This window comes from Nerophis ophidion, linkage group LG16 (assembly GCF_033978795.1).
Source record: "Nerophis ophidion isolate RoL-2023_Sa linkage group LG16, RoL_Noph_v1.0, whole genome shotgun sequence".
Lineage (NCBI taxonomy): Eukaryota > Metazoa > Chordata > Actinopteri > Syngnathiformes > Syngnathidae > Nerophis > Nerophis ophidion.
The window spans coordinates 54,000,467-54,014,086 of NC_084626.1; the positions used below are offsets into that span (position 1 = coordinate 54,000,467).

The 13,620-nt window shown below is 40.2% G+C and overlaps 1 protein-coding gene across 3 annotated transcripts in view; it reads right to left on the reverse strand.

Annotated features, from left to right (window-relative positions):
• Positions 1–7,394: 7,394 nt before the first annotated feature.
• LOC133535587 (solute carrier family 41 member 1-like) overlaps positions 7,395–13,620 on the reverse strand; it is a 45,159-nt gene continuing 38,933 nt past the window's right edge. For 2 of the 3 annotated variants that reach the window (XM_061875544.1, XM_061875542.1), the window contains exons 9-10: positions 12,129–12,277; positions 7,395–10,454 (exon numbers count right to left, since the gene is read on the reverse strand). In XM_061875544.1, coding sequence (XP_061731528.1) covers positions 10,290–10,454; positions 12,129–12,277 — 314 coding nt within the window. In that variant the 3' untranslated portion in view covers positions 7,395–10,289. The remainder of the gene's footprint in view (positions 10,455–12,128; positions 12,278–13,620) is intronic. The other variant, XM_061875543.1, reaches the window with a different exon arrangement.

Here is a 13,620-nt window from a genome sequence, read left to right on the forward strand (position 1 = left end):
TTTGCAAATCATTGTATTCTGTTCACATTTACATCTAACACAATTTCCCAACTCATATGGAAACGGGGTTTGTATTTGAAATGTAGTTGTAGGAATTTTGCACGACGAATGTGACCGTGGGGAAGTTACAGTGAAAGTATTCAAACTGGACAGTGAATGTTTCATGTGTGCCTTTTCACTGTCAGCCCTATTTGGACCCCAAGAGGAAAAAAAAAAACCTGTGCCTGTTTTTTTTTTTTTCTTTGTAATTGTACAACAAAATTATTTTATGATGGTTATTGTCTTAATTTATTGTGTTTTTTGGAATGATGGCAACTTTTCAAATAAATGTGATCCAGCAACACCCTTTTTTTGGGGGATTGAGCCTGGGTTTTTATTTACTTCTACTTGTGTAATACAGTCATGACCTAAGAGGCAATTTTGTCATCACAAACCTAATAAAGTGCATATCAGACAAAACGTCATACAGCGAGAAGCAGGATTTAAAAAAATTTAAAATCCGATCTTTTTAACCCCCCCAAAAAAGCGACTTTTAATGTGAAAGTTATCTGAGCCGGAAAAGACGTCATGACGTCACACGCACTACGTTGATCACGCAGTGCGTAAACACCGGTCTTAGTACTCGCGCAATTTGTGGCAATTTCAAGTATTTTCTGTCATCAAAGTCAACATTTTATGAATTAAATTATCGCCGAAGAAGATTAAGAAGGAAAAGGACAAATATTTTGGCTTTGGCAGTTTTACGGGACATTTTGCTTCGAGATCTGTTCGAAGAGTGTTTCTGTGGGACTGGTGGAACTTTCTGGTGAGTTCTTCAAACATTTAATTAGGGGCCGAATGTGCCTTTGGGACAGAGGACACTGTTGTATTTCCAAGGTTTTATTCTTTCTTTCTTCATTATTATTCTGCCGCCTCTTCGAGCTGTAATTTGACCCCTTAAAATGCTTCAAAACTCACCAAACTGGCGACACACATCAGGACTGGCGAAAATTGCCATCTAATAAAAAACCAAAAAAAAAAAAACTCAAAACTGCGCTCTAGCGCCCCCTAGGAATAAAACACTGGCAAAACTGCTCCTCGGAAGAAAACACAGACACAACTGCTTGTAACTTCCGGCAGGAATGTAGGAGAGACATGAAACAAAAAACTCTATGTAGGTCTCACTTAGATCTACATTTTAATAATTGACATCCTTCAGCAAAAATCAACAGGAAGATGGCAATTACCCCTTCAAAACAAAAGTTTTGTAAAAACTCGTCACCTTTTTTCAAACATTATAGGTGACAGAAAGAAGCACCAGTGTGACCCCAGGATGCAGGGAAGGTAGGTAACGTGAAGGTAAAGATATGTTGAATGGGTAAAGGCAGGAAACACCAGCAAAAGTCGGTCCCGTCCATCGCTGCTTGCAGCTTTAATTTATAATTGAATCACTTGTTTATTTTTCAACAAGTTTTTAGCTATTTTTGTGCTTTTTTTTCCAAATAGTTCAAGAAAGACCTCTACAAATGAGCAATATTTTGCACTTTTATACAATTTAATAAATCAGAGACTGGTGAGATAGTGCTGTATTTTACTTCTTTATCTCTTTTTCTCAACCAAAAATGCTTTGCTCGGATTAGGGGGTACTTGAATTAAAAAAAAAAGTTCCCAAAGGTTACATCACTGAAAAAAGGTTGAGAACCACTGGTCCAAAGAGCTCGAGGTGTCCGATACCTGCTCATTCAGCCAAGACACCGCAAAGCCTCTCCATCCTGGCGCTCAGTGCTAGCTCCGCATCCCTGTCTCTTCATCCGCATCTCCTCCAGTCTCTCCAAACTCTGCATCCCTGTCTCTTCATCCGCATCTCCTCCAGTCTCTCCAAACTCTGCATCCCTGTCTCTTCATCCGCATCTCCTCCAGTCTCTCCAAACTCTGCATCCCTGTCTCTTCATCCGCATCTCCTCCAGTCTCTCCAAACACTGCATCCCTGTCTCTTCATCCGCATCTCCTCCAGTCTCTCCAAACTCTGCATCCCTGTCTCTTCATCCGCATCTCCTCCAGTCTCTCCAAACTCTGCATCCCTGTCTCTTCATCCACATCTCCTCCAGTCCCTCCAAACTCTGCAGTCCTGTCTCTTCATCCACATCTCCTCCAGTCTCTCCAAACTCTGCATCCCTGTCTCTTCATCCACATCTACTCCAGTCTCTCCAAACTCTGCATCCCTGTCTCTTCATCCGCATCTCCTCCAGTCTCTCCAAACTCTGCATCCCTGTCTCTTCATCCGCATCTCCTCCAGTCTCTCCAAACTCTGCATCCCTGTCTCTTCATCCACATCTCCTCCAGTCTCTCCAAACTCTGCATCCCTGTCTCTTCATCCGCATCTCCTCCAGTCTCTCCAAACTCTGCATCCCTGTCTCTTCATCCACATCTACTCCAGTCTCTCCAAACTCTGCATCCCTGTCTCTTCATCCGCATCTCCTCCAGTCTCTCCAAACTCTGCATCCCTGTCTCTTCATCCACATCTCCTCCAGTCTCTCCAAACGGACTCTGGTGTGGCAGACACCCAGCAGCTGGTCTCCATGGCCAAAAGGCTCCCAGGAGGCAGATCCAGAAGTTCACAAAAAAGCACCGCAGAAGTCACAAAAGTGCCACCCCCTTATCAAAGTAACATAACCCATGATTATTAGTTCTAATTGTATGTTCTAATTGTACCTACAATGACCCCAAACACAGGTCGAAATTGGTAAAGGAAAGGCTAAATCAGGCTAGAATGAAGGTTTTAGAATGGCCTCCCCGAAGTACTGACTTAAACGTGTGGACAATGCTGAAGAAACAAGTCCATGTCAGAAAACCAACAAATTTAGCTGAACTGCACCTATTTTGTTAAAGGGGAACATTATCACAATTTCAAAAGGGTTAAAACCAATAAAAATCAGTTCTCAGTGGCTTATTTTATTTGTTGAAGTTTTTTTCCAAATTTTACCCGTCCCGGAATATCCTTGAAAAAAGCTTTAAAGTGCTTGATTTTCACTCTCTCGAAGCCACTGTTTATTTTCCTAGTGTGACGTCATACAGTGCTGCCAATGTAAACAAACAATGGTGGTTACCACAGCAAGATATAGCGACATTAGCTCGGATTCAAACTCGGATTTCAGCGGCTTAAGCGATTCAACAGATTACGCATGTATTGAAACAGATAGTTGGAGTATGGAGGCAGATAGCGAAAATGAAGTTGAAGAAGAAACTGAAGCTATTTAGCGAATAGCTATTGACGCTATTCGGCCATAGCATGGGTGTACCTAATGAAGTGGCCCATAGCATGGCCGAATAGCTGCGTTAGCATCGCCGGTAAAATGTGCGGACCAAACGATCAGGACTTTCGCATCTTGTGACACTGGAGCAACTTAAATCAGTCGATTGGTAAGTGTTTTTTTCGCATTAAATGTGGGTGGAAGGAAACGTAATATAGTTTCAAATGTACATATAGCTAGCCTAAATAGCATGTTAGCATCGATTAGTTGGCAGTCACGCCGCGACCAAATATGTCTGATTAGCAAATAAGTCAACATCAACAAAACTCACCTTTGTGATTTGGTTGACTTAATGGTTGCAAATGCATCTGCAGGTTATCCATACATCTCTGTGCCATGTCTGTCTTAGCATCGCCGCTCAAATGTGGAGACACTCTGGTACATTCAATGGGGGTCTGGCGGCAGATTTTTTGCCAGTGGTGCAACTTGAATCCCTCCGTTAGTGTTGTTACACCCTCCGACAACACACCCACCAGGCATGATGTCTCCAAGGTTCCAGAAAATAGTCGAAAAAATGGAAAATAACAGAGCTGAGACCCGGTGTTTTTTGTATGTTTGAAAAAATGAAAATGGCGCCTTTCTTACCGAGGCAGCGTCACCTACTGACGTCATCGCTCCGAGAGCCATAAACAGACAGGCGTTTAATTCGCCAAAATGCACCCATTTAGAGTTCGGAAATCGGTTAAAAAAATATATGGTCTTTTTTCTGCAACATCAAGGTATATATTGATGTCCCACTGGGTGTGAGTTGTCCTTGCCCTTATGTGGGCCTACCGAGGATGTCGTGGTGGTTTGTGCAGCCCTTTGAGACACTAGTGATTTAGGGCTATATAAGTAAACATTGATTGATTGATTGATTGATATTGAGGCTTGCATAGGTTTGGTGATAATGTTCCCCTTTAAGAGGAGTGGTCGAAAATTCAAGCAGAAGTGTGCGGATGGCCACCAAAAGCACCTTGCAGTGAAACTGTCATGATCCGCGGCTCGGATCATGACAGATTCGGGTTTTGGTTCTGTTTTGTATCTCGTTTGTTTAGTATTTGGCTTCCTTAGTTCCTGATGGCACTTCCTGTTTCGTCTGTTGTCATAGTCACGTGTAAGTGCCACCTGCCTTGTGTTTTTGACGCGCACCCGCCTCCTAATTTCTGTCATTATATAAGCCTGCCTTTTCCGTTACTCAACCTCGCAGTCTAGTTTGCTGTCCAATGCTACAGGTGACGTCGCTATCCCTGATTGTGGTAAAACTCTTTTTGTACTCGTGACCTTCCATGCTATTCCTTTGTTTGTTTCCCATGCTAGCGCCTTTTGTTCCTTCTAGCTCCCATGTTAGTTCTGTTGGTTTTGTCTCTAGTGCCTTGTGCAAGTGTTTTTGTTCTCAGTCTGTTTTATAGTATAAATAAATCATCTTTTCTCACCTTCACGCTGTGTCCATTCCGCCTGCATCAACGAGAGAACGCAACTGCATAGCCACAATGGCAGACAAGCGTCACAGAAACTTGCCAAGGGACACGTAAGCAAATATTAACAATTAGTCTGTTCACCTGTGGGATTTTCCAAATAAGTGTGTGATGAACATTCCTCAACGTTCTCAGTCTTTTTTGCCACTTGTGTTAGCTTTTTTGAAACATGTTGCAAGAATCAAATACCAAATGAGGTAATATTTGCAAAAAATAAAGTTTTCCAGTTTGAACGTTAAAGGCCTACTGAAATGAGATGTTCTTATTTAAACGGGGATAGCAGCTCCATTCTATGTGTCATACTTCATCATTTCCCCATATTGCCATATTTTTGCTGAAAGGATTTAGTAGAGAACATCCACCATAAAGTTCACAACTTTTGATCCCTAATGAAAAAGCCTTGCCTGTACCGGAAGTAGCAGACGATGTGCGCGTGACGTCACGGGTTGTGGAGCTCCTCACATCTGAACATTGTTTACAATCATGGCCACCAGCAGCGAGAGCGATTTGGACCGAGAAAGCGACGATTTCCTCATTAATTTGAGCGAGGATGAAAGATTCGTGGATGAGGAAAGTTAGAGTGAAGGACTAGAAAAAGCAAAAAAAGATGGCAGTGGGAGTGATTCAGATGTTTTTAGACACATTTACGAGGATGATTCTGGAAAATCCCTTATCTGCTTATTGTGTTACTAGTGTTTTAGTGAGATTATATGGTACCTGAAAGTCGGAGGGGTGTGGCCACGGGTGTGATGACCGCCAATGTCTCTGAGGGAAGCCACGTTTTTCGACGAGGCGAAGCGAAGGCAGCCGGTCGGGTCGGGCCGGGCTGAGCTTTTTTGTGAGTGTGAATGTTGTCTGTTTATCTGTATTGGATCTGCGATGAGGTGGTGACTTGTCCAGGGTGTACACCGCCTTCCGCCCGATTGTAGCTGAGATAGGCACCAGCGACCCCAAAGGGAATAAGCGGTAGAAAATGGATGGATGGATGGACAACGTGCCAACTGCACTGGTTTTGTACATTTGATAACTTACTTCTTTCTTCAGTTTTGGAAAAAGCAAGCTTTTATTCATTGAAATAATATCAGTGCGAAGCCCAGGATGCTTTTATTCTTGTAATGTTTTGCATTTGATGTGAAATATTTGTCCCTTACAGAGGACACAAATGTGCTGTTGGGTTTAAGAGCATTAAACACATCAAACAGTAGCTGCAAAAACGTCAACATTGGCAATAAGTATTCAAGTAACTCAATATATTGACTCATATTCTGATGGAAAACATCCCTAATATCTGTAAAAGAAACCAGCGTCCTCTGGAGTGGACATTTGTGTTAGGCCTTAAATACTTTAGGTAAAAAATAGTCCTCTTGTGCGAATCAAAAATGTCCACTACAGTGGACGGCGGTTCTCAGGAGTGTCACTATGTAAATCTGGTTTTATGTTTGATCATGTTTTGTTTTGTTTTCTGGACTCTTGTTCCGTTTTTTCACTTCCTGGTTTGTTTTTGTTACCATGACAACTCATTGCTTTTCACCTTGCCCTCCTAGTCAAGCCCATGCCCTCAGTCCCGCACCTGTTCCTAATTATCACAGCCACTATTTAAGTCATTTTCTTTCTGTCCATCAGGCTGGGAACATTAACTTTCATTGTAATCTCCGACTTTTGCTGCTCATTGCTCCATGCCATTGATCCCCGGCCACGCACCTTGCTGTTCATGCCTCCCGTTTTTGTCACAGTAAGTTTTTGTTTGTAATTAGGATTTTGATAGGATCTTTTGGTTGTTTTGTAGCTTGTATTGCCATTGTGCTGTTTTTGTTCTAAGTTTTAGCATAAATTACTATCCGCCATCGAGCGTGCTTTTTGTTTTACCTTTTTGTATTTTGAGTATAAATAAAAACAACACATGTACCTGAATTGACGCATGGCTCGTCCTGTAATCCCGCTGCGTCGAAGGAGCACAAACAATCCATGTCCAAGCCTGACAAGGAGGAAACGGGGACTGATATTGTAAATATAATACTTCATGTCTAATCATACAATATATCCCATGAATACAGCACATAATATATAGATTTGTTCATGACGTCAATCTACTCTTTGAATTACACCGGCCTTCCAAAGTCTTGATGTTATTATCCACCGCTCGGATAATTCCATATTCGTGTTTTGTTCCATTTTGTATTACAGTCTGCTAATGTTTGCCTTAGTTCCTTGATTAGTCTGTTACCATGGTTGCTGATTAGTTTTCACCTGCCCTTTGTTTTCGACACACACCTGTTCCTCGTGATTACTGCCTTATTTAAGCCTGCCCCTTTTGTTATTTCGTCCTCGGTTCCTAATTTGCTCTCGTGCAACAAGTGACGACTATTTTCCATGCTCTTACTCGCTAGCTTTCATGCTACGCTTGATTTATTCCTAGTTCTCATGCTAGTTGTTTTGTTTTCCCTTTTTGTGCCAAGTGTTAGTGTATCTGTTTGTTTCCCTAGCTTCCATGCTAGCGCCTTTTGTTTGCCTTTTCTGCCTATCACCAGTATTTTTCTTCTTAGCCTTCTATTAGTTAAATAAATCCTTTATTTCTTACCTTACGCTGTGTTCTTGCCTGATGCATATTCGGAAGAACAAAATCGGGCATCGCTATGCCCTCAAGGCGTCACACATATTACAATTTATTCATACCCACTCTCGCATTCAAATGTTACTTGGGGATTAGCAACATTTTGCAGACTAATCTATGAAGAAAATGTACACTGATTAAATCACCTGCCCAGAAAACAGTGCTTAATACTTTTTATAGTCATATTTTGAAGTACATTCACTGCATTTAGAAAGTATTCACTTTTTCCACATTTTGTTATTCCAAAAAAGAATACAAAAATGTTGCCCTCAAAATTCTACAGAAAATAACCTATAATGACATTGTGATGTTTAAAAATATATATACCGTATTTCCTTGAATTGCTGCCGGGGCGATAATTAATTTAAAGCCTCTTCTAACTCCTACGCCTACCAAAGGCATGCGGTAAAAGTAAGCATGCGCTAATTATTTTAAAAGCTCTTCTCACTCTGGCACTTACCAAAGGCATGCAGTAAAAATTTGAGTGTGATGTAAGCTTGGACCTTAAATCCTACTGAATAGCTCTTAATCTTCTTCCCGTTATGCGATTTCAGATCACCGGTATTGAAATCAGCCTCCTCCATTTTGAAAATGATGACAGGGGAAGTGTCGTCACGAGTTTGACCAGGCGGTAATACTAAGCATGCGCTAATTATTTTGCGAAGCGAGTTTGACCCAGCAGTAATTAAAGGCAGGCGCATACTATATGCCCTGCAGCAATTCAAGGAAATACGGTATATATATTTATTAGTGGTGTAACGATACGTGTATTTGTATTGAACCGTTTCAGGACAGGGGTTTCGGTTCAGTGCGGAGGTGTACCGAACGAGTTTCCACACGAACATAGGATAGCTAAAGTCTTAACAAGCTGCTCTGCTTTCTGCCTCTGTCTCCTACACAGCACCCAGCATTGTCCCACCCACACAACCATCTGATTGGTTACAACCATAGCGGTAACAGCCAATCAGCAGTGCGTATCCATAGCGGTAACAACCAATCAGCAGTGCGTATCCAGAGCGGTAACAACCAATCAGCAGTGCGTATCCAGAGCGCATGTAGTAAATGCTTCAGTGTCGAGCAGATAGATTATTAGCAGGTAAGCATAAAGCTGCGTACTCTCCCCAAATGATAATAAACACTTCCCAGTCAACTAATACTAACATCACTATGAGCCCGTTGACGTTTTCTAGAAACAAACTGCAGCTCAGCTCACTCGCAGTCCTGGCTTGAGGGGATTAGCTTTTAGCGTAACATTAGCTCATTTTGCGGTGTGGGTTTGGGTGTGTTACGGACAGTGTTGATTGAGCTGTGTTGAAGCAGCAAAAAAGGACATGATGTTAAATGAAGGAGTCATAGTGTATATAATAATGTAAGTGCATCATAAAGCCTACATGAACTCCATGGTGTTCAGGGATGAATAGTCTCTCCTATTGCTTTTGTACTATTTTTTCCAGCTATAGTTACATGAATCATTAGTAATGTAGCAGCCTAGTTTTGAATAGCAGGGTCCCTGCTATCACATGTTGATACAAATATAACATTTACATAATAAAAGTCCACTACAGGCTTCCCCAATGCTGTAATAAATTAAGCATGATGAGTTGACTTGAAACTGTTTAATGTTGCACTTTTTATATGTAGAAGAAAAGTTTTGTCATTTTATTTAATCTAAGCAACAACTTGAGGCAGTTTAATGTGGATTAACGTGGGCAGAATTATTTTAGTGTTCCCAATGTTAAAAGGATAAAGTTATTGTTTACAAATTTGGTAAATAAATAACCAAAAAATGTATACTTCGTTGTTTTCTTCCTGTACTGAAAATGAACCCAACCTTGACCTCTAAGAAGTACGTACCGAACCGGAATTTTTGTGTACCGTTACACCCCTAATATTTACACATTTTTACAAATATATAACATAAGTATTCACAGCTTTTGTTCAGTATGTTGATGCACTTTTGGCAGCAATCACATGTTCCAGTGCTTTTTTTAGTTTCAATAAATTTGCAAAAATAAAAACAACTTTTCATATTGTCATTATAAGGCAGGGGTCGGCAACCCGTGGCTCTGGAGCCGCATGCGGCTCTTTATCGCCGCCCAAGTGGCTCTCTGGAGCTTTTTCAAAAATGTATGAAAAATGGAAAAAGATGAGGGGGAAAAAAACATTTGTTTTAATAGGGTTTCTGTGGGAGGACAAACATGACACAAACTTCCCTAATTGTTATAAAACACACAGTTTATATTAAACATGCTTCACTGATTCCAGTATTTGGCGAGATGCGTTTTGTCCTACTAATTTTGGCGGTTCTTGAACTCACCGTAGTTTGTTTACATGTATAACTTTCTCCGACTTTCTAAGACGTGTTTTATGCCACTTCTTTTTCTGTCTCATTTTGTCCACCAAACTATCAACGTTGTGCATGAATGCACAAAGGTGAGTTTTGTTGATGTTATTGACTTGTGTGGAGTGCTAATCACACATAATTGGTCACGGCAAGCTAATCGATGCTAACATGCTGTTTAGGCTAGCTGTATGTACATATTGCATCATTATGCCTCATTTGTAGCTATATTTGAGATTAATTAGTTACATTTAAGTCCTCATAATTCAATTGATATCTCATGACACACTATCTGTATGTAATATGGCTTCTTAATTGTTTGCGTTTTTTGTATTTTTGGTCCAATATGGAACTTTCAACGTTTTTGGTTGCCGACCCCTGTTATAGGGTATTGTGTGTAGAATTTTGAGGACAAAAAAAATGGTATTTATTCCCTTTTGGAATAAAGCTGTGACATGACAGAAAGTGAAGCGCTGTGAATACTTTCCGGTTACACTAGATCCTGCAAAGAACTGGCATCATGACACTAAAAACCCGGAAGTAGAACCTCTCAAGTCTTGCATGGGCCCTTGAGTCCAATTCCAAGGCTCTCAGAAGCTGATCTTCCAAATCAGTCTGAAGCTCAGGGCCAAGAAACCTGTCCCCAGCAGGTCCCCCAGAGCTGTCAGGTAAGGGATGGAGAAGTTGTCCGGGTCCAAGCCCCTCTGCCACAGCCACCTCACCATCACGTTGGCGGCGTGCAGCAGAATCACAACCTGCCCGGGGACAACACTTGCTTGTAAGCTATTGACATGACCCCAGGGTGCAGAGGCGTGCAGGTAAGAGGGTCACTTTATAGGTACCAGGAGGAGAAGGTCATACAGGGCATGCAGGAAATTGCCATAAATTCCAGACCATAAGCCGCTACTGTTTTCCTACACTTTGAACCCTGCGGCTTACAAAACGTTGCGACTAATTTATGGATTTTTCTTTGCTGATTGCCATGATAACAACAACAAAAACAAGCAAACACACCGAGAATGTGTTTGTTTGAGCTATGGCGCCATCTTTTGAACGAGTTTGCTCACTGCAGGTAATGCAGTGTCTTATTTAATGCTTTCAACTGGTAGTATAGTGCCATTCAGTCTTCCTGCCGTCCATAGCGTTTCTGCTCGTATTGATTCTTCATTCATCACTGCAATATAACTAAAACTATTTATAATTACTAAACGGTCTAATTTGTGATGTCTGTAGGAGTGTTTTCATGCATATTTGTACGTGCTATCTTCATTTGCTAATATGCTAACACGTTTTGGAGCGTCTGTGTTAGTGCTATTAACTTACAATGACATTCTTTTTGTATTGTTACGGTTTCACCATTTTCTTAGTAAACTCATGAAAACGTCACCGTGGAGGTGAATTTAAGGAGGAGATAAGTCTGTTCAGCTCATACATGCCAACCCTCACGAAATTCAGCGCCTCTCCCGAAAACCTCCCCGGGACAAATTTTCTCCCGAAAATCAGGCGGAGCTGGAGGCCACGCCTCCTCCAGCTCCATGCGGACCTGAGTGACGTGTATAAAGAGCGTTTCTGCCCAATGACGTTATAACTGTAGAATGATCAAGGGCGAGTTCTTGGTTTCTTTTCCCCTCCTCCACAGTGTAAGCATCCGACGGGCGGAGGCGGCCGGTGGGAGGAGGAAAGAGAGTCCCCAGCTGCAGGAGGAACGACGCAATCTACCCGCTCATGTTAAGGGTAAGAGCCGACTTAATACCACCATTTTCTCACCGAAACCTGCTGGTTGACATGTGCTCGGGAACCATGTTCGCTTGACCGCTCTGTTCCATAGTAAAGCTTCACCGTCATCTTTTGGGAATGTAAACAAGGAAATACCGGCTGTGTTTGTGTTGCTAAAGGCAGCCGCAATACACCGCTTCCCACCTACATCTTTCTTCTTTGACGTCTCCATTATTAATTGAACAAATTGCAAAAGATTCAGCAACACAGATGTCCAGAATACTTCGTAATTATGCGATTAAAGCAGACGACTTATAGCCGGGATCGGTGCTGCATCAATATGTCCGCTACAATCCGTGACGTCACGCGCACACGTCAGCATTCCACGACGTTTTCAACAGGACACTTCGCGGGAAATTTAAAATTGCAATTTAGTAAAGTAAAGCGGCCGTATTGTCATGTGTTGCAATGTTAATATTTCATCATTGATATATAAACTATCAGACTGTGTGGACGCTAGTAGTGGCTTTCAGTAGGACTTTAATTTAAAATCATAATCCCTAATATGTAATGCACAGTAAACACTTTCTTTTTATTCTATTTGATTTTGAGGTATGAAAGTATTTTTTAAAACATCACAAATAATGATATTTCCTTAAATTGCACAAGGAATTATGCTGACGGTGCACATCCATTTTTGTGTGTGATCTGACCTGAAGCAGAGCTGCGGACAGGTAGCAGGCGATGAAGGTGGCCGTCATGGCCGTGTGTCCGGCCTGTAGAAGGTGGATCATGTATAGAAAGAGAAGGTGACCGGGGACTACAAGGAGGATGAGGACTCTGGCTGATTTGGAATTCACATCTAAATAAAAAACAATGAAAAATGCTAAAATTACGGTGAAAAATGCTACGATACATAATATACAGACAAGTGATTTCTACGGAAATGCTATCTTGTGGAGGTGGTGAGTAGGTTGGTTTAGATCAGGGGTGCATTGTGCTAAAGAAAAGCATGTCAAGTAAAATATCCATCCATATTCTACTGCTTATTCCTTTTGGGGTCGCAATAAATATTTAGGAAAAAAAAATATATATATTAGGGGTGTAATGGTACACAAAAATTTCGGTTCGGTACATTCCTCGGTTTAGAGGTCACGGTTCGGTTCATTTTCGGTACAGTAAGAAAACCCCAAAATAAAATTTTTGGGGGTTATTTATTTACCAAATTTGCAAAATCTTCCACCAAAAATATTTTTCTTAGTGGAATATTTGATGCTAAGTAATGGGAACCTTGGATAGGTCAATAATTCATAATAACATTGATTTTGATTCAATATTATGTTTTGAGCAATGACAGTTTGAAAGAAAAAAAAAACAGCTTTGTTTTATTAGTCAACATTGCAACTTTTTCTAAATTACATTCAAGCTTCAAGCTTTTTTATTTCACTTTTCTTATGTTTTTGTTTATTTTAATAGTACCGAAGCGGTTCAATACAAATACCGTTACACCCCTAATATATATATATATATATATATATATATATATATTATATATATATATATATATATATATATACACGTGTATTTGTATTGAACTGTTTTGGTACTATTAAAATAAACAAAAACATAGAAGTGAAATAAAAAAGTTTGAAGGTTAAATGTAATTTAGAAAAAGTTGCAATGTTGACTAATAAAACAAAGCTGTTTTTTTTTTCTTTCAAACTGTCATTGCTCAAAACATAATATTAAATCAAAATCAATGTTATTATGAATTATTCACTTATCCAAGGTTCCCATTACTTCACATCAAATATTCCACCCCAAAAAGTATTTTTGGTGGAAGATTTTGCAAATTTGGTAAATAAATAACCAAAAATAATTGTATTTTGTTGTTTTCTTACTGTACCGAAAATGAACCGAACCTTGACCTCTGAACCGAGGTGCGTACCGAACCATCCCTATTATATATATATATATATATATATATATATATATATATATATATATATATATATATATATATATATATATATATATATATATATATATATATTGGATGTATAATTAATATAATTGAATATTGAAAGTTGGACTCCTACCATGTTTACTTCCATGACAATCTCTTTAAAGTTTTGCAGTCAATCACAAATATCAAGCAGCTAAAATGGGCCAAACATGGATAAGTGTGGGGACAGTGTTTTGTAT